The sequence below is a fragment of the Eleginops maclovinus genome, chromosome 20 (assembly GCF_036324505.1).
Source record: "Eleginops maclovinus isolate JMC-PN-2008 ecotype Puerto Natales chromosome 20, JC_Emac_rtc_rv5, whole genome shotgun sequence".
Classification (NCBI taxonomy): domain Eukaryota; kingdom Metazoa; phylum Chordata; class Actinopteri; order Perciformes; family Eleginopidae; genus Eleginops; species Eleginops maclovinus.
Window position 1 is genome coordinate 17375353 of NC_086368.1, and position 22226 is coordinate 17397578.

General features: G+C 39.6%; 3 protein-coding genes and 1 long non-coding RNA gene across 6 annotated transcripts; 3 read left to right on the forward strand and 1 right to left on the reverse strand.

The window, feature by feature from the left end:
* Positions 1-1448: 1448 nt before the first annotated feature.
* Positions 1449-8307, forward strand: LOC134882959 (uncharacterized). 2 transcript variants are annotated; one of them, XM_063910996.1, is made up of 8 exons: positions 1449-1600; positions 2688-2797; positions 2889-3000; positions 3143-4685; positions 5370-5951; positions 6174-6317; positions 6467-6719; positions 7195-8307. In XM_063910996.1, the coding sequence occupies exons 4-8, from the start codon at positions 3993-3995 to the stop codon at positions 7857-7859; spliced, it is 2337 nt and encodes a 778-aa protein (XP_063767066.1). In that variant the 5' UTR covers positions 1449-1600; positions 2688-2797; positions 2889-3000; positions 3143-3992; the 3' UTR covers positions 7860-8307. The 2 variants fall into 2 exon arrangements, with proteins under 2 accessions (XP_063767066.1, XP_063767067.1); XM_063910997.1 differs by lacking the exon at positions 2688-2797 and having other exon boundaries at positions 1450-1600.
* Positions 5745-8437, reverse strand: LOC134882962 (uncharacterized). Its single transcript, XR_010168210.1, has 2 exons — positions 7323-8437; positions 5745-6643 (listed from the first exon to the last, which is right to left on the reverse strand). It is a non-coding gene; the product is annotated as an uncharacterized LOC134882962 (long non-coding RNA).
* A 2516-nt stretch (positions 8438-10953) lies between these two features.
* Positions 10954-13554, forward strand: si:dkeyp-67f1.2 (uncharacterized protein LOC556106 homolog). Its single transcript, XM_063911000.1, has 9 exons — positions 10954-11322; positions 11405-11503; positions 11588-11620; positions 11719-11839; positions 11924-11982; positions 12682-12732; positions 12819-12903; positions 12981-13107; positions 13231-13554. Exons 1-9 carry the CDS (start codon positions 11310-11312, stop codon positions 13333-13335), a joined length of 693 nt encoding a protein of 230 aa, XP_063767070.1. The 5' UTR covers positions 10954-11309; the 3' UTR covers positions 13336-13554.
* A 928-nt stretch (positions 13555-14482) lies between these two features.
* Positions 14483-21946, forward strand: LOC134883616 (actin-associated protein FAM107A). 2 transcript variants are annotated; one of them, XM_063912073.1, is made up of 5 exons: positions 14483-14562; positions 15746-15788; positions 19742-19922; positions 20012-20168; positions 21220-21946. In XM_063912073.1, exons 1-5 carry the CDS (start codon positions 14539-14541, stop codon positions 21307-21309), a joined length of 495 nt encoding a protein of 164 aa, XP_063768143.1. In that variant the 5' UTR covers positions 14483-14538; the 3' UTR covers positions 21310-21946. The 2 variants fall into 2 exon arrangements, with proteins under 2 accessions (XP_063768143.1, XP_063768145.1); XM_063912075.1 differs by having other exon boundaries at positions 20015-20168.
* The last annotated feature ends 280 nt before the right edge of the window (positions 21947-22226 follow it).

Consider the following 22226-nt stretch of genomic DNA (forward strand, 5'->3'; position numbering starts at 1 on the left):
GAGAATCTAAATTAATAAATCATAAGTTATTGACAGTGGATGAATGTCTTCATCAAGTTTTTGAGGACTGGCTTATTGATCTGTACTGAATAACCCATTCAGAAAAATCTTTCCATGTTGCTGCTTTTGTTTTTTAAGAAACTATCAGGGGCTTTGTGTCTCCATCAATACTCATGTCAGTGTGTAAGGGAGTGGGACTGACTCAATAAGTGAGAAATGGGGTGGTGGGCCATTCAGTACCACATCTGATGGTAGAAAGAGTCTTTTCAGAAGTCTTGGCTAGCAAAATAATATGTTCACTTTTTGCAATTACATCCTAGTGCTTCTATTTACTCTGACATGTAACCTTGCCTGGATTTTTTATTGCAGATTTGTAATTGTGTTCCATATTTATTATAATGTTTGAAGTAATGAAATTAAAAATATTTTAAGTGTGTATATATTGTTTGAATTAATTGTGATTTGAGGTGACAGTGTTGCTGATTCGATGTGTGACTCAAAAGGAACTGAAAGCTTTTAACCTATTAAGCCTTATTAAATACTACATGCTGTGTGAGGGTGTGTGTATATATGTATGTGTATCTATTTATGTGGTTACAATAATCCCTTGTTTTAATAAACATATTCACAGGTGAACCTGTACCAACAGATGGGGAGCTCATGGGGCTGGCAGGTCATTTAATCAGTCTTGCCAAAACACTGATCAAACCTGATGAACGGCTTATACAAGTTTAATTCATCATTTTCAGCCTGAGATGAATTGCCGCTTGACAGTGACAAGAAAAATATTAAATGAAAATTAGAGGAAAACTAATATTCATTCATCACATTGATTCCTCGTAGTTTTAATCAAACATTACCCCAAACTGGATCAGTGGCTGACAAATCAGCTGGCCCTTTCAGCATGCTGGGCCCTAGTCTGCACTTTTGTATATCAAATACTGATATTTACACAATTACATTATATGCTTATTCTGAGAAGTGTGTTCTTATTCGCAAAACCCCTTTTCCACTCAGCAATGTGTAGTATGTAACGGACATACCAAAACAAGGACCTAGAAATGAGGAAATAAACAGAATAGACAAATGGTTGAACATTAGCATATATACTGATGTGTCTTAAGGGGAATACAGGCTGTTTTCGAGCACCTCTCATATGTTTTAGTCTTCTATTTTAAAAATGATCTTTATGCGTTATCTTACGGTGACTCAGGAGTTTAGCCAAAGGGATCATTCACAGAAATGTGTTCCCTTTTCTGGAAGATGTTCGAATTTGTGACTTTAGTGTTTATTTTTTATTTTAAAAAGAAATGTTGTGAAGCAAAGCTAAAGACCTAGATACTGTTTTAAATGAAAAACAGTATCTCATCATAAAAGCCACGTGACCCAAAACCATACACCATGTACACAACTTAATGTCACATGACGTCTCCTGAAAGGGGGTGTGGACTGGTTTCAACAGGTTAGAGCAACCAGGAAGTAAACACAACCATGGTTTGACCAGGCGCAGTACCTCTTACAGAAAACATTTGTATTAAATAATTACAATTCCCCAAAACTATTCGGGGCTTGATAAGTCACGAGGATGTCAGCAGAACAGGTAAATATGTGGAAAGATCTGACGGATCCGTTAATATCTTCACTTAATGGTCGATGGTTTGCAAGACACAACCCTTAACATGCCAAGGTACAAACAATTCATTATTATGGCCGTGCTGTTACAATGGCGTGTCTTGTAATTCGCAGGTGCACGAACATTAAAAATGTTATTATGAGTATTTCTATCTTAATCGTTGAAGAACAATACAGGGCTGATTTCCTTCAAAGTATTAAAATATGCACTTCAAAGGCTAAAAACACACCTATTGGTAGGCTAAATTCAGTTTTTAACTCCACCATACTCAGTGTTTTACAGATCTATCTGGACTCATTGAAGATGTAGCTTTAAGTGAACTAACATACAATCCATTCATTTATATTACTGTAAAAATAACAATTATAATACCAATATTAGGTGTAGCAGACTTTGGGTCCTTGTGTCTCCATTCATGACGTCTCCACACAGACTGCATGCACTTAATGAACTTTATAGGAAGCTCGAAATCAAAGATGTCTTTCAACCATAACTGTATAGCCTAAAGCTTTCAACTTTAATGTAGCACCTTACCTTAAAAAAGTATAATCGGATAGTTTTATATTGAAACTAAATATTAATGTGAATGTAAATGTGGTGATATCTCATCACAGCTTCATTGTTTTTCTGCTAGGACACCTCCTGATGTGTGAATAATTGTTGAATTGTAACCCTCTGGCCTTGTGAATCAAAATTATCACTTAAAGATTACATTTTTCACATTCTAATTCTAAGGTTACAAACTGTATGTTCTTATGCAAAGCTTTGACTTTAAAGATATTGGTTTGTGATCCCAGTGATGACGTGAGTTATCATTTATAGTCAGAATTGCTTCTGTTCTCCTGCTTGGCCTGTGATTCACACTCCTGCTGTTGAGTTTTTGGGTCGTACACTAGTGTGATCCATAACACAGACGCTGTTCAGCTGTCATATCTCCGGCCCGTATTTCCTCTTTTATCTGAGCCACACATCATGAACTGAGCTGTTAGGTTTATGGGCTCTTTAACTACCCCACTGTTAGATCTCATTGGATTGAATTAATTTGTCTTTTTAGGCAGGGTTAGGGCGAATTCACCCTGGGGTTATTGCATCGGTGGTGTTCGTCTCTGTGGCGGCAATAGTTGCTGCTCTATTGATCATCCGAAAATACTGCTACCCAGTCAAGTAAGCAGACTTTATAAATGAGTGTTTATGAGAGTATTTAAAATCCCTAGTGCATTTTAAACACATCACCCTGGTTGTCACTTTATTTCAGTGAAGCGAGTTACAGATACTCCCAGCTGAGGCGAATGGAGGAACAGGGTTCAGCAGTGGCGGTGGGCGGAGGTGACATGGGGCCGTGCACAGTGGGAGAGGAATCAGATGAGGTCAGTGCTTCATTTCTACCCAGACTATATCTTTCATTTTTCACTGTTGTGTGTCCCACAGAAACAGACACCACAGCTGTTACTTTCCCCGTCTCTTCACACGTCATGTTGTTACTTTTTTTAAATGTTCTTCTCTTGACAGGATCTTCTGGAATAAGTGTCCAAGGGGATGCTGCAGGACCGGCTGAATCTATTTTTGGATGAATTGTGTGCTTAAGGACTCGAGCAAAAGATTATTTTCGTTGTAGGTGATACCATTGTTCCTCTCAACTTCAGAAAAAGTAAGAAAATACCCATCATCATTTCCTAAACCCATGGTTTCATGCTCAGATGTGTTTTCTTGTCCAGTCCAAAATCCCCATATCTTAAATGTATTAAATATTAAGACATGGAAGAGCACCAACATTTTCGAAATGTTTGGAATTTTTATACCCTGAGCAATAACATAAAGACGTAATCTCCTATGAAATAGATGATTTAATTTTCAGACTACTGACTAATTCAATAATGGATTTGTTGTACCTGTACTGGACTGTTTCTGGATTTGTATTCATCGTCTGGCTGTATTTCTTATAAGAGGGTTTTTTCCTTATGGTTAATCAGGGTACCCGCGAGGTCTTAAAAACGTGAAAAAGTCTTAAATTTAGTTTTCGTAAATTAAGGCCTTGAAAAGGTATTGAATTTTGTTCACAGGTCTTAAATTTTGTTCAAAAAGTCTTAATTTTCATCCACCTCCTTATTTGATACGGCGCCACAACATGTATTTTTTTGTTCGTTGTTACAGCGAATCTTAGAACACCCAAACGTTGCATTTTAGTAGGTTACATCCTAAATATCAGGCAACCTGTACCGATTCATTGTAAACTGATTGAGACGCTGACACCCCCCTCTGCATTGCATTGTGTTCTCTTTGGTACAGTCTTTGAGTTCGCGCGAAGTGAAATCCGAAAAAAATGTGTTGACATTAAAGTAGGCTACTCTATTTGCTAGAGATGGGCAAATGTCGGTTCAATCCGTCGTGGGTACACGACGCTAAGTATAACTGGGTTCAGCCTGTGCCAGGGAATGTGTGGGAGGCACAGTGTACTTTATGCAGAAAAACCTTCAAACTTGGGACCATGGGGCATATAGCCTTGAACTCCCATATGAAGAGTGCTAAGCACACAAAATTGGTTGAAGTGCGTTCGAGCCAGGCACCGATAGCAACTTTCTGTGTGCCACCTTCAGTGCAGTCTACCTCCGTGGCTAGCGCTACACCACTGCAGCAGGTACCACTGTCAGGGTTACTGTGCGGGTCAACACCAACTCTGCAGGCAGAGGTAATATGGACTCTTAGGACAGTATACGAACACCACTCCTACTCCTCCAATGAGGGCATCACCGATGTATTCAAATGCATGTTCCCTGACTCTCAAATCGCGGCAACATTTTCATGCGGGAGCAACAAGACAGCGTATCTTACGAAGTTCGGTCTCGTCCCTTTTATCAGTAAGGAGCTCACCGAGCAGGTAAACCAGGCTGTTGGTTTTGTGCCAATGCTGGACGAAAGCCTCAACAAAAGCACAAAAACCAAACAGCTTGACATCCATCTCCGCTACTGGGACGGTGACCGTGTTCGATCACGATATTTTGGCTCGCAGTTCATGGGCCATGCAAAGGCGGTGGACCTTCTCAGTAATTTCAAGGTAAGTTGCTACAGATAACATTTCTGAAGAATACTTAATAAAAGATAATTCAATATGTAATCTAAAGGTAAAACAGGGATGTTTTGAAATTAAAGTCCATATAGGCAGAGCATATCCGTGCTACAGAGAGGCTCTGCACAAGAGATAAGCTAGGCTACTTTATGAAATGGTAAACAGGGCTGTACAATTATTCCCATGCTAACTTCAGAGCCCGCGCTAATGCGCTACTGCCATCTAGAGGAAATCGTTTTTGTCAATATTGAGTCATCACGTTTTCTTAGTTGCTTACCGTGCATTACCTAGATAAGAATTGCAATTCTTAAAACAACTGAGCTGAACAAGTTATTAGCAATTTGTCTAGTATAGTTTTGTTAGTAACTTTTCACACAGTCTGGCAACAAACTGCAAGAATAGCAGTACTGTGGAATAATGAATAGGCCTTCTATAATCTTACACAGTAATATGTAGTCTATTACTGTTAAGACTGACAAAATGTAAAACAAATAAAAACATCTGTTGCCCTTTCATATGAAAATGTATATAGTGTAAACTGTTATATCAGCAACTTGTTCAATCCAATATTCCCCTACCCAAAGCATGATACAAATGGTTATAGAGCACTTTTATATTGTATGACAGAATACTGCAAAGGTGTTTGAATTTTGTTTCTGATATTTCTTGTAGGAGTGTTTACGTGACCTTGATTTGAGGAGGATGGTCTCTTTGTCCATGGACGGACCCAACGTCAATTGGCGTTTTCTTGAGATGCTGCAGACGGAGCATGCTGAGCATTTTGGGGGTGCCCAGTTGGTTGTAGTGGGAAGTTGTGGGCTACACACTCTACATAATGCTGTCAAATGTGGATTCACTGAGTGGCATATGGAGAAGTTCTTAAGAGCTCTTCATACTATTTTTCACAATGTGCCAGCAAGAAGGGAGGATTTTTGCAATCTTACAAAGTCCAAAACCTTTGCTTTGCCTTTCTGTGGTCACCGCTGGATCGAGAACCTCCCAGTAGTGCAGAGAGCCATTGAGATCTGGCCTGACATGAAGAAATATGTTGATGCTGTTACAACCAAGAAGCTCCCAAACCCTGGAACGTCTTCTTATGACACCATCGAGGTGGCAACCAAAGACCCTCTTATTTTGGCAAAGCTGCATTTTTTCATGGCAGTTTCACGAAGTGTGACACCCTTCTTGACAAAGTATCAAACGGATGAACCTGTGCTTCCATTCTTTGCCAATGACTTGGCTGAATTACTGAAGGTAAGCTGAATCTTTTAAGTGAATCTGTGTGAATATATGTCTTTTTATTTAACATCATCTCTTTTCATTACAATAAGACTACTGCTGGTTGATTTGGGCCAATATGTGACCACAGACTACATCTATATAATCAATTTCAAATAGTTCAAGTGTATTGTGACAATGATGCTACTGTGTCCCAAAGACATTTTCATTCTCGGATATGTTTTCCCTGTTTTGTAGAATTTGCTGAGGCGATTCATCAAGCGAGAGCTACTGACTGATGTCACACCTCAGCACTTGGTACGGCTTGATGTCACTGACAAGCAGTCGAGGGTGCATCCAAAGGCAGTGGACATCGGCATTGGTGCAGAGACTGCCATAAAGGTATTCTGGAAATAATCATGGCCGACAAGTAGGCGTTTCACAAAATTGCAATTTGGTGGTTAAAGGGAAAGAGCAAGGAGAGTTGTGTTGTAAACAGTTGTGTTGTAATCAGGGACAGTTCACTTCAGCTATTCCTTATTCATCCTTAGGAACTCCAACAGCGGAGTAAATCCTCAGAGGAACTTTCCATCCTACATTTTCAAAACCAATGCATGGAGTGTCTATCCAAAATGGTCCAGAAGATTCAGGAGAGGAGCCCTTTGAAGTTTCCGATTGTTAGACAATTAACTTGTCTGAACCCAGCCTTTATGTACAGCAACCCTGAACTGTGTCAGAAACAGATGAAGAGCATAGTCAGGAAGTTTCTACAAGACAGACAGTTGGATGGAGGAGTTGCTGCTGGTACATATTCATACATTATTTTATTGATGAGGTCTAAACATAAGCATACAATTTACTAATGTAATACCTGTACGTAAGGGATAAAGAACATCATGGTATTCTTGTATCAAAAAATACTGCATGTTCAAAGTGGTAGCACAGGCGTTACACCTCAAAGTGCATTATTTGTTTTATCTACGAATGCAGTTCGTTATCCTGATTATGCCATTGTTGTCATGCCATTATAAGTTAGAATAATGCTGTGCAGTGCATAGCACTAAGTGTATTGTAACACTCTTTAATGTGACAGTTCATTGAAGCTTCCCAATGCGGCCGATGGTCAAAAAATAGGAACTACGTAATAAGAATTATAACATAATGCATATGCTAACACAGCACAATAGGACATTAGATCAAGCAGTCGTATGAATAATAATATATTACTGATATTGTAGCTATACATTTATTTGAATGCTCTTTCATCCACTCTTCTTAGGTGATCTGATCACCCAGAAGTTCTCAGAGATGCTGTCCGTGGAGGTCCGAACTGAAGAATTTCAGTCCTTCCAGCCATTCAAGAAAAGACTGGATGTCTTTCTAAGCAACATCATCAGTGAGACCTACCCACAACTTTGGTCCTTTATCCAGAAGCTTCTACTTCTATCACACGGGCAGGCAACAGTTGAGCGGGGCTTTTCGGTGAACAAAGAAATTGAAACTGCTAACATTCACGAAGACACCGTTGTAGCGCAGAGAATCGTCTGTGACTACATCTCTCTCCATGGAGGGGTTACCAAGGTCCCCCTCACGCCAGCCCTGCTTTCCTCGGTCTCATCTTCCAGAGCAAGATATAGAATTCATCTTGAGACGGAGAGAAAAAAGAGAGAATCTCAAGCAGAGTCAGAAAAACGAAAGGCCATTGAGGAGAACCTGGAGCAACTGAGAAAGCACAGAAGATCCATCAAGGAGGTAGCCGAACATCTGCTCAGGGATGCTGATAAGTTGGCAGACCAGGCTGAAGCCAAGCAAGCAGGCAGCAAGATGGCGGAGCTAATAGCAAAATCGAATGCCTTTAGAAGGAGCCACAAGGAAAAGATGGCTGAACTCATTAAACTGGACGAACAGATTGCTGCCAAAAGAGCTGAGCTCCAAAAGCTGTAGGATCTATTGAAATGCACACAGGCACACCCACAGACGAATGCAGGCACACGCACACACAAACACACACACACACGTACACCCCTCACAGTTATTGTTTTAAATTATTCTGTCTTAGGACTTAAATACAGTGTAGATTGCAACAACCGCACACAGGCACACCCACAGACGAATGCAGGCACACGCACACACAAACATACACACACGTACACCCCTCACAGTTATTGTTTTAAATGGTTCTTAAATTAATGACTTAAATACAGTGTAGACAGGCTGTAGGTTACTTTGGGAAAAAACATCCATACAAAGGCGCACCCACAGACGTGTGCATGTGCATACATGCACTCCTCACACAGTTATTGTGTTTAAATATGGTGAATGTTATGTTGAAGCAGATCTTTGAAAGCTGTTGTCCTCAGAGCATATTGTTCATTAAAGTTATTTATTTGATTGATTGATTGATTGATTGATTTTCAATTTTTTCATTAATACGCATACCAGGGAAGGTGCGACGTTGGTCTTAAATTTTATTGAAAGTGGTCTTAAAAAGGTCTTAAAAAGTCTTAAATTTAAGACTAAAAATCCTGGGGGAACCCTGTTAATGCAAATTAAGGGTTTACTAGATCTTTAAAAGCATCACTTCAGCCGTTTCAAATCTCAAGGTCGTATTCCGTCTGTGCCTACAGTTTTATTAGTAGTTTAGGAAGGTCAAGATATTTCAACCTCTCCCACCTCATTTTACAGTTTTAGCTAATTTTGCTCACATCTTCTTACCTTCCAACTGTGTATATCAGGTTATGAGAAAAGATCTCATTTCGATGTTGATGTGTTGTATTGAGACAAACATCCCTAAACAGCGGTTGTTTGTGTAATTTGGGACTTTCTTTGTCCCGGGGTTCACTTCTCAGCTCACCTTGATGTATCTCTGACTTTTTCTGCCCCCTCACTCTTGAGACTTTTATGGCCACTTGATCAGATGTTATATTAGGAGGCTAGTGCTGCTGATCGCACTGAAAATAAATTCTCCACTTTTTGAATATTTCATGGTTGAATATAGGCTGAAGCCCATTGAAAAAACATTCAAAATCCAAATTTAAAAATAACAAATCAAAATGTAAACAAATCACTCTAATTGTCATTTTAATACACATTAAATTGAAGAGTGGAAAAATAAATATAAAATACACAACATTTCTTAATTAAGTGCATGATTATCCTTCAGAGTCCACAGACTCTTTACTTTAACTTCTCGGCTGATTTTTTTTAGAGCTGGATTTGCCACAACCCCACCTGCTAGGGAGTCACGGGGGACATTGTTATGTGGTGACAGCTTATACTGATAAATAATAATCAGAAAATAATGTCAATGTTTGATTTTGTATGAAATGAAATCAATATGTTGCCCCCTAAAGAGTGTCCTCTATTATTGCAGATTTTTGCAAGTATCTAGAGATAGGGTTTGGTCTAAAATTACTGACAGTAATGGTGTGAATTATGTCAGTGACGGGTAATGCATATCATTTATATTCTGCTGTTCATGTTGGAAATATTTATGTTGTCCTCTACAATTACTGATGATAGTGTGAATTATGTCTACGCTGTCTTCTGCATATAATTTATACTTTGGTGTTCATTTTAGAAATATTGATGTTGGTTATTAAATATATGCATGCAGAGGAGTGGCTGATGTGTTCGCCATCTGCTTGGATTGTCCTTGTTCGGTCCAACTCATGCCCTGCATAATTCACTCTTTCTGTCTCTTCTTTGAAGAGCATCTGTGCTTTATCAGAAAGGAACTGTTTATTATTCCTGCTAAAGCGGACAGGCATATTCTTTTAAAAAAAGAACAAAAGAGGCATATTTTGTTCCTACAGTGTTATCCAGTCATGACTCTCTGAATGCATAATGCTTGTCAGTAAAACGTGGTACACAAAGACCCTCTGTTGGTCTTGTTAAGTATTGCACCATGTTGGAAATTTGAAGCTGCTATAATGTAAATTCCTTCATACTGTATGTGGAAGCCCTCTATTGAACTACAGGGTCACTAAACACATGCTTTTCAATTGTGTGATGGAAAATACTTCATGGCATTTATAAACCCAACATCTAATGTTACTGCACTTGACTTGACTGTACATTTGAAACACGGTTACAAGTTTTGTTTTTTTAATTCTCTCAGTAAACTTCATTTATTCTAGTCAAAGCATGGGCCGCTCTCCTAGGGTCTCGGAATGCTACGTGTTCAATGTGTGGCAACTACTTTTTGAATGATTAAATACATTAAACTATGAATACCTTAAATAATCTTGAGCTCTTGTCTCGTTTAATGAGTCTGTATTAATAGTTTGCTTTCGGTTGGTTTTGTTCTTAAGTGCTCTGGAGCTGTTCAAACATTGTGTTGGTTGCTCCTGTTTCTTTAGTTCCCCGTTGGACTACTCAACTGTTTTATGATGGATAAATTATGACCTTATTATGATTGGACTTTAATAACAGTCATAACCTCAGTTCATTACTGCCTGCACGGAAATGCTTTTTTAGTTTGGACCCCTCGGAGGCAGGTGAAAGCTGAGACTGAGCTACTGTTCCAGGATCAGCGATACACTGGGATAATTATGCCTTTCACCGTTTGAACAGTTGATGGCGACTAATTACTGTGTAAACAGTGGTGTCCATCCATTAGAACTAAGGACTAAAATGCCTCGACAAACACATAATTTTGTCCTATGGATGTTACTGAAATAACAGAATTTGCTCTTCCTGTTGGCCAGGTTTCCTTTGAAAACTCTTTTAAATCTCAGTGACATTTCTCTGTAACACAGGTAAAATAAAACTGTTGATTTCTCATCTGTTTTAAGTTTGTTTACATATATTTTTGTTAGTGCCCACTGTATGTTGTGCTTATGTATTTGCCCTTTGTGAGAGATGAACTTTATATTAAACTCTATATGAAATCTTTGTATACTAGTAGTTTTACATAATTACCTGACACACTTATGATCTCCTAACATCCACATACAAATAGAAAACTGATAAATGACAAAGAAATTCTTTAAACATTATTCTGTTTAAATGTACACATCCAGCACGAAGCCTAAAGCCTTTTTCTCCTCTTGTGACATTCCCTATTCTTCTGTTTGCAAACCACATTGTTCACCACAGAGTATCCGTTACTGTTACACACTGTCCTATATTTGGCCTTGTAAGGCGGAGAAACTTGATCATATAATAAACAGTGGCTGTGAATATAATTCCACATCCTGGTTTTAATGTAGAACAAGGAGGAGGAGAGCTTTAAACACCTACCATTGAAGGCGTGGTATTCAAAGTGTCCATATAGCAGAAGCTCTGCTGTATCTACAATCATTTTACTGTGGTTGACTGGAAATACTTGACATACATTTCAAAGGTCTCAACTCTTCCTTTTGGGAACCGAAAGTTCTTTTTATTTCAGAAATGAGATATCGAGGTAAGATTTCACTTTACTTCAAAAACAAGTAGTTAAAAGTTTATGTCTGCCAATTTTCATCCATCTTCTGTTGTGGTTACAGCTGTTCTGTCCATTGCTGCTGTAATAGTTGTTGTCCTAATTACCTGGGGATTCTCCATCAATTCAGTTGATGTAAAGGAAAAAACAAGGACAATTTTCAGTGAGCTAACTTATTACATCACAAATCTTGAACTACCTCTCTTTGTATTTGCCACATCTTAATAATACTGCTCTTTTATTTAAGGGTCCAATAAAGTGAAGCCTATATTCACAACAGGTAAATGTAATCATGATAGATTTATACTGTACATAATATGCCCTTCACATTATATATATGTTCCTACAAAATCAGAACTCTTCCATGTGCATTTTCAGCTACAGCACCCAAGCCAAAGTGCGGCCTCTCCAGAGTCTGTCCGCCTGACCTTTTCGCTTTTAACATCGTCAGCGGAGCAGCTAATGTAGTTGGACCGAAGATATGTTTTGATGGTAAAATGTGCGTTATGTTATGGTTAGTACCTGAATTTACTAAGGATTGCAATTTGTTGCATGTATCTCAACCCTATTTGTATCTCAACAGCATTATGAGCCATGCAAAGAATAATGTGGGATCAGGATTGAATGTTGTGATCATAAATGGTGAGTGAAGTTACAGATTTTGCAGACTCTGTACGGTAGTAACATTTTAGTTTGAGCACATATTGTGTGTGGACTGTATTCCTTAGGGTGCAGAAGTCACTGGTTCAATCACTGTCCCACTTGTGGCACATGTACATGTCTGTTTCAGTGGTGCTGATTTCTAGGCCGAGAATTGACTGTGATAAACATAGCTTAACTATCCCCATTCTGAGCAGCCATTACAAAGCAAACTGTTCAAGTATTTGGTTTTAAGTCAGCACATATTTAAAGAACTAAACTAGAGAAACTACTACTTCTGGTTATGCAAGTCAAACCATTGTATTTACAATACAATAAATCCTCAGTGTTGCTCTCAGGGACATGTCACTGTCACAAATAGAAGTTTAAGATATATTGATAACATCTTCAGAGCTTTTTAACGATAATATTTGAGTTTTAAACTTGGACAACGCTGTTTTTAAAGGCCATTTAACCAGCTATACTGGAGCTATGATCTTCATCACCACATGAAATGGGAGTGCTCATAAAATAGGACATTATAACTTCTTTACTTCCATAACATTTGGGTTAATGCCATCTAATGATAAAGCTCATGTGATGTGATCAAAAACTCCTGGAAAGGTGAGGTGAGGATCTCAATGTGAGTTTTGTTTTGGTTAGTTGTGGATATGAAATAACGAGGGTTTGTTTCCACCTCAGGTAATAATGGAGATGTGGAAACATTTGGCTACCTTAATATGCAATTTGGAGGTAAGAGTTTTTCTTTATCTTTCAGTTTTATTTTAAATTAAATAGTTGAATTGCAATCTTAAGATGACGTTTTTCAATACCAAAAGATGCAGCTGACATCCTGGCATATCTGAAGGACATAAAACCTGGAATGATCGTCTTGGTGGCCTCGTTTGACGATGTGACGGCAAAGTAAGTCCACATCTCTATGATTAAACAGCTGACACGGTTCATATCACACAACGTGACCCTTTTTTACTATGTTGCAGAATGACAGACGAAACGAGGGAGGTGTTTGTTGGAATGGGAAGCACTTTGATCACATCTGTGAAATACAGAGATAACTGGGTGTTTGCTGGAAGAGCAGGGAAAGACAACAAAAGCCTCTTTGAGAAGGTGAGTGAGCCTGCTCCATTTGTGTCAGAAAAGACATCTATTTTAAAATACACTTAAAGTAAAAAAAAAAACAGCAAAAGTAAGATAATTGATGTAAAGTCTTCTTCCCTGTTCACCCGTCAGCGAGCTGTCAATGATGAGAAAATCAACGTTTACGGAGAATGGCCGGAGATTGTGGAGGTGGCTGGCTGTTACCCAAAGAATCTTACTGATGGAAAACTTTCGTGATGAGGTGGAGAATATGACTTATTTAGAACTTCTCTGTTATATTAATGCCATTAAATCCTACACAATGGAAATCTAATATATGTTCACAGTTTATTTAACGCATTGTGTCATTCCGTCATAGTTTTATTTGTGGCTTTCATTAGAGTTAGAGTTAAGACGTCTGAGCCAAATTTGTCATTAATGATTCTGGGTTTTCTAAATAAAATTGACTGGACTGTTTATTCTAATAGAAAATGCTAATTAAACATTCAAGGAATGAAAGTTATTCAAAATTGACCCATTGACCAAGGTTGAAATCATGAAAGGAGACAGGATATTTTGAAGCTATCTATTACTGGAGGAATAAGGAATATGCCAAGAATTTGACACTGGGATTAAAGGATAATATTTATTCAGCTTAATAAAGGCAGTACCAAAAGTACTTAAATGCTAGGGTATTGGACTTTACATGGAAACACATTTATTAGTTTTTTTATTTCAATCTTCACACCAGAGGAGAAAGAAGTAATCAGAACCATAGCTTGAGTTCGGATAGATATACGGTGTAAAAATGATCTGTTTCAAGTATTACTTCTGCATTCAAAATAATGAAAATAACTGAACTTCAGCAAAGCTGGTCGAGATGCCGCTAGTTTGTGAATCTACAGCTCAGCTTACTTGTTCCCACATCCGGGCCACCTCTAAAGTGACAAATTACAAATGTGAAGGGTCTTCAGATAATGATTGAGAGAACAAAAATTCAAAAAAATAAAGATTGTGACCAATTTGGATAATACATTTGCATTACACCAACAGATAATTTGACCTCTCTGGAGCTGAAGAAGTTAAAGCAGACACATTTAAACCAGCTCAATGTTTAGACAAAACAGTGTACTTACAGTGTACTACTTAACAAGTAGTTAGTTACTTCAACCACTCCTGTTCATTGAATATTCTTCAAGCACTTTTGGCCTGTTCTCCAGGGTTTGTCTTCCACTCTGTTGTTGCTTCCCTGGTAGCATCCACATTGGACAAACACAGAACAGTTTGCTCTCTGGTGTTATTGGCTACTGGGGGGGGGGAGAGAGGGGAGAGAGAGGGAGAGAGAGGAGAGAGGGGAGAGAGAGAGGGGAGAGAGAGAGAGAGAGACCTCACATTATTATTGCAACTCTGTCCATTGTGAGCTCACTGTGCAGAAACTGAAACTGGATTCAGACTGACGACATGGGAGTCACACATGGAAAGAAGGTACGTTAGTAAATGTATATTTCTGTATTTGATCAGTCTTTCTCTTTAAAACATAAAACATATGCAGTCAAAATAACCCAGCAGAAGCTCAAAAAATACTTTCTTGTCATGTACTGTGTGTCTAACAAATCATGAAGAACCAAAAGTATTTATTAAACGTGTGTTCTTGATCACCTTTAAGCTTTTTAAAGTTTCCTGATCTGTCACTGTTATCTTTACTTTTTATTTCCTAAAGAAAGCAAGGGCTTAAACCAAATACAGATTTTTATCCTATAAAAAAGAGCCTTGCCAACACTGGAAAGTAGGCCCTGGAGAGTGTTTACCCTGTCATGTCCAATTAATTCTCGCCACAAAATATCCACTGTCTAAGCCCTGGCCAAACAGCATGACTCTTCCCTTTTCAACTGAACCGCTGGCAGCAGCAGAGTTGTCATTAAAATGCCTCAGCTACATTGCACTTTATTCTCATTCTGAAGATTTATTTAAACTACTTTATCTGAATAATTTAAGCAGGGTTTGGAACACATTCAGCAATGCTACGATATTTGTTTTGGTTGTGCAGATCCCTAGCCAAGTTGCAGCTGAATGGCAACTAATGCCAAAGCCACAACAAACATTATGTAAAAGGTGCATCAGTGAAAATGGAACCAGCAGATTGTGCTGAGGGCAAAAAAGTAGTTTGCCATATTCTTTCTACATTCAAATGTTTATCAAACAACAGAAACCAAATGAAGAACTTATTTGAGCAGTCCTGTCGGAGTCAAAATATGGGAATAACTCGTGTCTTAACTATTATTTCTGCTCAAACTTTAGCAAATGAGAGTTTCAGTGGGAATCAGACTGTGTTTTGTTTGATCTTGTCATTAATGAGGTTGCAGCCCTCCACCTCCAGTCAGGGCTCTCGCTTCACTGGACATGTGGAACAAGAGATGACACTTTATTTGTCTGTCTCATAATACGGCTTTGTGATACTCTCATCTCTCTCTCTCTCTATCTCTCTCTCTCTGTCATTTGCATGAAACTGTATTGGTGACAGACTGAAATGTTCATTTGCTATTGTGTGTCACACTATTTCTACACACTTGTATTCAAACAAAAAAGCTATATCGTAGGGATAAGTTGGTAAGAACTACTAATTGAAGATATCTTTTATTCTATTTGAAATGTCATCTTCTGTTGACAGAGAGATCTTCAACATCCTCCAGAGACGCACCTGAACGATTCTGGTGAGAGATCTGTCAAGATTATTATCCCTATCATAAGAGGAGGGGTAAACTGTGACTCAGGGAATAACAACTGGGCAGAGGTGGCACAGATACGGTGGATCTGTGTGAGTCTCTAGTCACAGTAGTATTTTCTTTAGCCGCATTTTTCATTATTCTAAGAGTCATTAAGGGGTATAAGTGTCAACAAGACTTTTAAGTAATGTCGGTAAAATGTGTTTAAAGCGGGACTATGTAGATTTTGAATAAAATAATAACACAATCTTACAAAATACAGATTTGGGGGTTTTGATCTGTCATGACCAATAGCTTTTGGTGGCTAATGTTTGCTAACTTTTCAAGATTCAAGATACAAAGGTTTTAATGTCATATGCACATAAGCTACAGTGTAGAAATGGCAATACAAATCCTGAGATACTGAGGTCCTCCAACAATGCAACATATACAGTGGGGAGAACAAGTATTTGATACACTGCCGATTTTGCAGGTTTTCCCTTTTCCTTGCATTTTATTGCATGACATAAGTATTTGATCACCTACCAACCAGTAAGAATTCCGGCTCTCACAGACCTGTTAGTTTTTCTTTAAGAAGCTCTCCTGTTCTCCACTCATTACTTGTATTAACTGCACCTGTTTGAACTCGTTACCTGTATAAAAGAGACCTGTCCACACACTCAATCAAACAGACTCCAACCTCTCCACAATGGCCAAGACCAGAGAGCTGTGTAAGGACATCAGGGATACAATTGTAGACCTGCACAAGGCTGGGATGGGCTACAGGACAATAGGCAAGCAGCTTGGTGAGAAGGCAACAAATGGAAAGAAGTTCAGGATGACGGTCAATCTCCCTCGGTCTGGGGCTCCATGCAAGATCTCACCTCGTGGGGCGTCAATGATCATGAGGAAGGTGAGGGATCAGCCCAGAATTACACGGCAGGACCTGGTCAATGACCTGAACAGAGCTGGGACCACAGTCTCAAAGAAAACCATTAGTTACACACTACGCCGTCATGGATTAAAATCCTGCAGCGCACGCAAAGTCCACCTGTTCAAGCCAGCGCATGTCCTGGCCCATCTGAAGTTTGCCAGTGACCATCTGGATGAGGGCCATGTATCGCGAGATCTTGGACAACAACCTCCTTCCCTCAGTAAGAGCAGTGAAGATGGCTCGTGGCTCGGTCTTCCAGCATGACAACGACCCGAAACAAACAGCCAGGGCAACTAAGGAGTGGCTCCGTAAGAAGCATCTCAAGGTCCTGGAGTGGCCTAGCCAGTCTCTAGACCTGAACCCAATAGAAAATCTTTGGAGGGAGCTGAAAGTCCGTATTGCCCAGTGACAGCCCTGAAACCTGAAGGATCTGGAGAAGATCTGGATGAAGGAGTGGGCCAAAAACCCTGCTGCAGTGTGTGCAAACCTGGTCAAGAACTACAGGAAACGTCTGATCTCTGTAATTGCAAACAAAGGTCTCCGTACCAAATATTAAGTTCTGTTTTTCTGATGTATCAAATACTTACTGTATGTCATGCACTAAAATGCACATTAATTACTTAAAAATCATACAATGTGATTTTCTGGATTTTTGTTTTAGATTCCGTCTCTTACAGTTGAAGAGTACATATGATAAAAATGAAAGACTTCTACATGCTTTGTAAGTGGGAAAACCTGCAAAATCGGCAGTGTATCAAATACTTGTTCCCCCCACTGTATATAAGACATAAAACAATAAAAGAAATTCAAAAATAAAATAACAAAATATTGCAAGCGGAGCTTTACGTAAATAGAATATGATATGATAAACGGCGAGGTCCGAGCTAAACTTAAAGCACGGGCCATCATGCACAGCGGCGGTGATTTGGATGAGTACAGGAATTCCAGGTATGCACTCCGGAGAGCTATTAGCAGTGCGAAAAGACAATACAGGGACAAGGTGGAGTCTAACTACAAGGGCTCCAACGCCAGAAGCATGTGGTCTGGACTAAAAACAATAACAGACTACAAAAGGACAACGAGTGGTGCTGAGGAAGTGTCTGCATCTCTCCCAGATGAACTGAACACATTTGATGCACTCTTTGAGAGGCCCCCGGCTGTGGTGGCACAGAAGGCCCAGGATCCCTGCTCACTTGTTTTAACCAGTGTAGATGTGTGTAGATCTCTGAAAAGGATCAACACACACAGGGCTCCTGGACCTGATGGCATCCCTGGCAGTGCTCTCAAGGTGTGTGCAGTTCAGCTGGCAGATGTGTTCACAGCCCTTTTCAATAGGTCACTGCTCCAGTCTGTAGTCCCCACATGTTTTAAAGAGTCCATCATTGTCCCTGTCCCCAAAAAGACAAAACCCATCTGCCTCAATGACTACCGCCCAGTTGCACTCACCTCCATCCTCATGAAGTGCTTTGAGCGGTTAGTCAAAACTTTTATCACCTCCTCCCTCCCTGACTCACTGGACCCCCTGCAGTTTGCCTACAGAGCAAACAGGTCCACGGATGATGCCATCTCCCTCACCCTACACACTGCCCTCTCCCACCTGGACCAGAGGAACACTTATGTGAGAATGCTGTTCATTGACTACAGTTCAGCATTCAACACCATTGTGCCCTACAAGCTCATCATTAAGCTCAGGGACCTTGGGCTCAACAGCGCCCTCTGTGACTGGATCCTGAGCGTCCTAACGGGCAGATCCCAGGCAGTGCGGATGGGGAACATCACATCCTCCACCTTGACCCTCAACACCGGAGCCCCAGGCCCAGGGTTGTGTGCTCAGCCCTCTCCTCTACTCCCTGTTCACGCACGACTGCGTGGCCACACACAGCTCCAACACCATCATCAAGTTTGCTGACGACACGACCGTCATCGGCCTGATCACAGACGGCGACGAGACGGCGTACAGAGAGGAGGTCAGAGCCCTGACATCTTGGTGCCAGGACAACAACCTCCATCTCAACGTCAGCAAAACAAAGGAGCTGATTGTGGACTATAGGAAGAGGCAGAGAGAGGCACACACACCCATCACCATCGACAAGACTCCTGTGGAGAGAGTCAGCAGCTTCAGGTTCCTCAGGGTAAACATCAGTGAGGACCTGACATGGACACATCACACCAGGGTCATATTCAAGACGGCTCGACAGTGGCTCTTCTTCCTCCGCAGGCTGCGGAAGCTCAACATGGACTTCAGGATACTCTGCAACTTCTACAGGTGCACCATCGAGAGTATCCTGACTGGCTGCATCACCGCCTGGTATGGCAGTTGCACCGCCCTCAACCGTAAGACTCTACAGAGGGTGGTGAAAACTGCTCAGCACATCACCAGGACGGAGCTGCCATCCATGGAGGACCTCTACAACCAGCGGTGTAGGAAGAAGGCCAGTAGGATAATAAAGGACCCCCATCACCCCAGCAACAATCTGTTCTGTCTGCTGCCGTCTGGCAGACGGTACCGCAGCATCCGGACCAAGACCACCAGACTCAGGGACAGTTTTATACCACAGGCTATAAGACTGCTGAACTCCTGAGCTCTGTGAATGTCTACTCACATCTGTTTATAGTACACACATATCTATATATTATACATATCTGCCATATACATCTGTTATACGTAATATATGCATCTGTCCATACCTCCTCATTCAACAGTGTAAAGTATTTAAATTACTGTACAGTGTATTAAATACTTTCAATGTATTCCACATATGTATATATTTCACATCCTTAAATCTTTATTGTTGTTATTGTAAATATTCTTCTCTCTTTTTGTATCGATAATGGAGTTTGGTAGGTCCTCCAGGAGATAGTTATCTATTAGTTAACGATTTTTCTACAGTGGAAGGGGTTATTTATTTGGCATTGACGTGACAACTCTCAGTTAAAATATGGTCTCTGGTGTCAAATGTAAATGGTGTCCTTCATTCCTATATTTTATTGTAATAGTCTACTGTATGTTTTTTCTCCTTTGCCTCAGTAATGCAGACACACAAACTTGAACAGCAAAACAGATACTGGGAGCTTCAGGCTTCCCTGTCCCAACTACAGAGTGAGGAGGAGAGCAGTAATCTCATCAGACCCCAAAAACCACTCAATCCTTTAACAGCCTCCAAGAGCCACCAGGAGCTCCACAAAGAACTGCGGATGACCCACCAGAGGTTGTAAAAGTAACACAGACTGGTAAAAACACTCACACTTCACCTTCAATGTTTTTATGAATCATAAAGTCCTTCTGTGTTTCTGTCAGCAGAGTGCATCAAGAAAGAAAGACTGAACTCCAGAGGGCTTTAGAAAAGAGAAAATGGGAACAAAGAGTGAAGGCGAGCAGGGATCAGGAAGAAGCGAAGAGGAACAGATCCCCACTTAATCAGGAACTGCTAAAAAGACAACAGAGGCTAGAAAAGGTTTGCCCATAGTATTTAACTCTTTAAACGAAATATTGAGTAAATGGCCAGGCCAAAGGGGAAGGAAAGGGGTGGAGGAAGATATATTATTTATATTGCATTTTCAGAATAAAGTAAAAGTAGTATTTTCTCAAGTCTAATTTTTTGTCAACTTGATTCTTAAAACACTTTTTTTTTTTGTCAGGACTGGCACTATTACTGAACATGTAACCTTTTTCACACACACACACACACACACACACACACACACACACACACACACACACACACACACACACACACATACATACTCCAGCAGTGGCTCAGTAAGTAGGGGCTTGGACTTGGAATCGTAGGGTCGCCGGTTCAAGTCCCCCTAACAGACTTGGATGTGCAAAGTGGACTGTTACTTGGAGAGGTCCCAGTTCACCTCCTAGGCCCTGCTGGGGTGCCCTTGAGCAAGGCACCGGACACCTCCAATCCCCCCTCCCCATTGGGGGCGCTGCACAATATCTGCCCACTGCTCCTGCTGTGTGCATGTATGTGACAAATAAAGAGGGTTTCATCCTCCGATTCGACATGCATACATACATACATTTTTGTATATATTTCCACGTTATTCCCAACAATTCAACCTTTTCTCTAACACTTTCATTGTATTCTCAACATTATTCTTGAAATGTCCTAACTTCCTATTCCTCCTCTTACTTTTTTTTTCTTATTTCCCTAACATTCTTTCACACCAACATCATCATTTATAAATGACATGTTGAACTGACATTTTAATTCTCAGTATTTACTCACAGAAGATATACATTGATGGTTCATGCAGAGCATCATGTAGTTCTGCAGTCAGCCAGTAGGGGTCAGTGCAGGCATTGTCTCAGACACTGCTGCAGGCCAGTCTGCGCTTCTCTGTTAGACACTATACTACAGTATTATTTATGATCTAAATTAACTAACTTTTATTCATTTTTATATGAAAGATTAAAACGTTTCATACTCATAATTAAGCATGCTGTTTTACTGTGGCTAAAAACATTTTGCATAATGTATTTTAATATCTCCACAGCTTGAGAGACACAAGGGACAACAGCGAGAGGGCCCAGAGTTCCTCCAAGTCAAAGAGAGACTGAGAAGAACTGCAGTGTTGGATGGATGAGGAAAAGAAGTGTGAACGTTTTGAGTGTACGTGCATGTGTTGTGTTGAAAGTCAGCACAACGGACTGTTGGGAATAAGTGACAGAGTGCAGAGACTGATCTTCACTGTTACTGGTAACATAACCAGATAAGATGAAGTAAGACATGTGGCAGCGGATGGTCCCAGTGATTAAATGGGCAAAGGTGAAAAAGGTAAAGTACATTTATCTTTAAGAATGAAGGATCACATAGATGAGAAATAAATGACTGATTTATCTTTATATTAAGACTTCTGGATTGTGATGTGATGACAACAGAAAACTGGAATACGTAAACCCAGTAGATGCATACGTATATTTTTTTTCATTTTAAAGTCAATTTCACACAGTAATGTGTTACTGTTTTCTGATTAAAATGTCTGTAATGACTCATAGTACGCACAATTTTAATGTTGTCAGTATAATAAGAAGTGTCAACGTTTTTTTAACACAATTTTATGATGTATTTTTGGGTATTCATTTTACCCTGTGAATATCATTGTTATATGTGAGGTATAATTTATGATGTTGAGAAGTGTAGTATAATACATTAGTCAACAATCGGATCCATTCATCTATCAAGGTGAATGATGTGCAAAGAGAATTTATTAGAGATTACAATTAAAATATCTTGTGTCATTATTGTGCCGTTCAGTAATGTTTACATCAACATGTAATAAATGTGTTCTTGTGACATATTAGTGTATTTCTACAGTCGTGATACGGGAAAAGTCACAAAAAGCAAATTCTTATGAACATTTATTTGATTATGAAGGCAGGAAGTGAAAAACAATATTCTAAAAATAGAATACATAAATCTTATTATAAGATGTTAATTATCAGTATATCAATTATTACATGATCAATATATATATATATTTAAGTATTGTATATGTCTTGG

Excerpts from the sequence above, each read along its gene's own strand:
- si:dkeyp-67f1.2 (XM_063911000.1), top strand. Across the intron at positions 11,621-11,718 it reads GAAGCCTATATTCACAACAG|CTACAGCACCCAAGCCAAAG; the intron begins GTAAATGTAATC and ends GTGCATTTTCAG. Across the intron at positions 12,904-12,980 it reads TTTGACGATGTGACGGCAAA|AATGACAGACGAAACGAGGG; the intron begins GTAAGTCCACAT and ends ACTATGTTGCAG.
- LOC134882959 (XM_063910996.1), top strand. The coding sequence starts at position 3,993 with ATGGGCAAATGTCGGTTCAATCCGTCGTGGGTACACGACGCTAAGTAT. Across the intron at positions 6,318-6,466 it reads GTGCAGAGACTGCCATAAAG|GAACTCCAACAGCGGAGTAA; the intron begins GTATTCTGGAAA and ends ATTCATCCTTAG. Across the intron at positions 6,720-7,194 it reads GGATGGAGGAGTTGCTGCTG|GTGATCTGATCACCCAGAAG; the intron begins GTACATATTCAT and ends CACTCTTCTTAG.
- LOC134883616 (XM_063912073.1), top strand. The coding sequence starts at position 14,539 with ATGGGAGTCACACATGGAAAGAAG. Across the intron at positions 14,563-15,745 it reads GAGTCACACATGGAAAGAAG|AGAGATCTTCAACATCCTCC; the intron begins GTACGTTAGTAA and ends TTCTGTTGACAG. Across the intron at positions 20,169-21,219 it reads GACAACAGAGGCTAGAAAAG|CTTGAGAGACACAAGGGACA; the intron begins GTTTGCCCATAG and ends ATATCTCCACAG.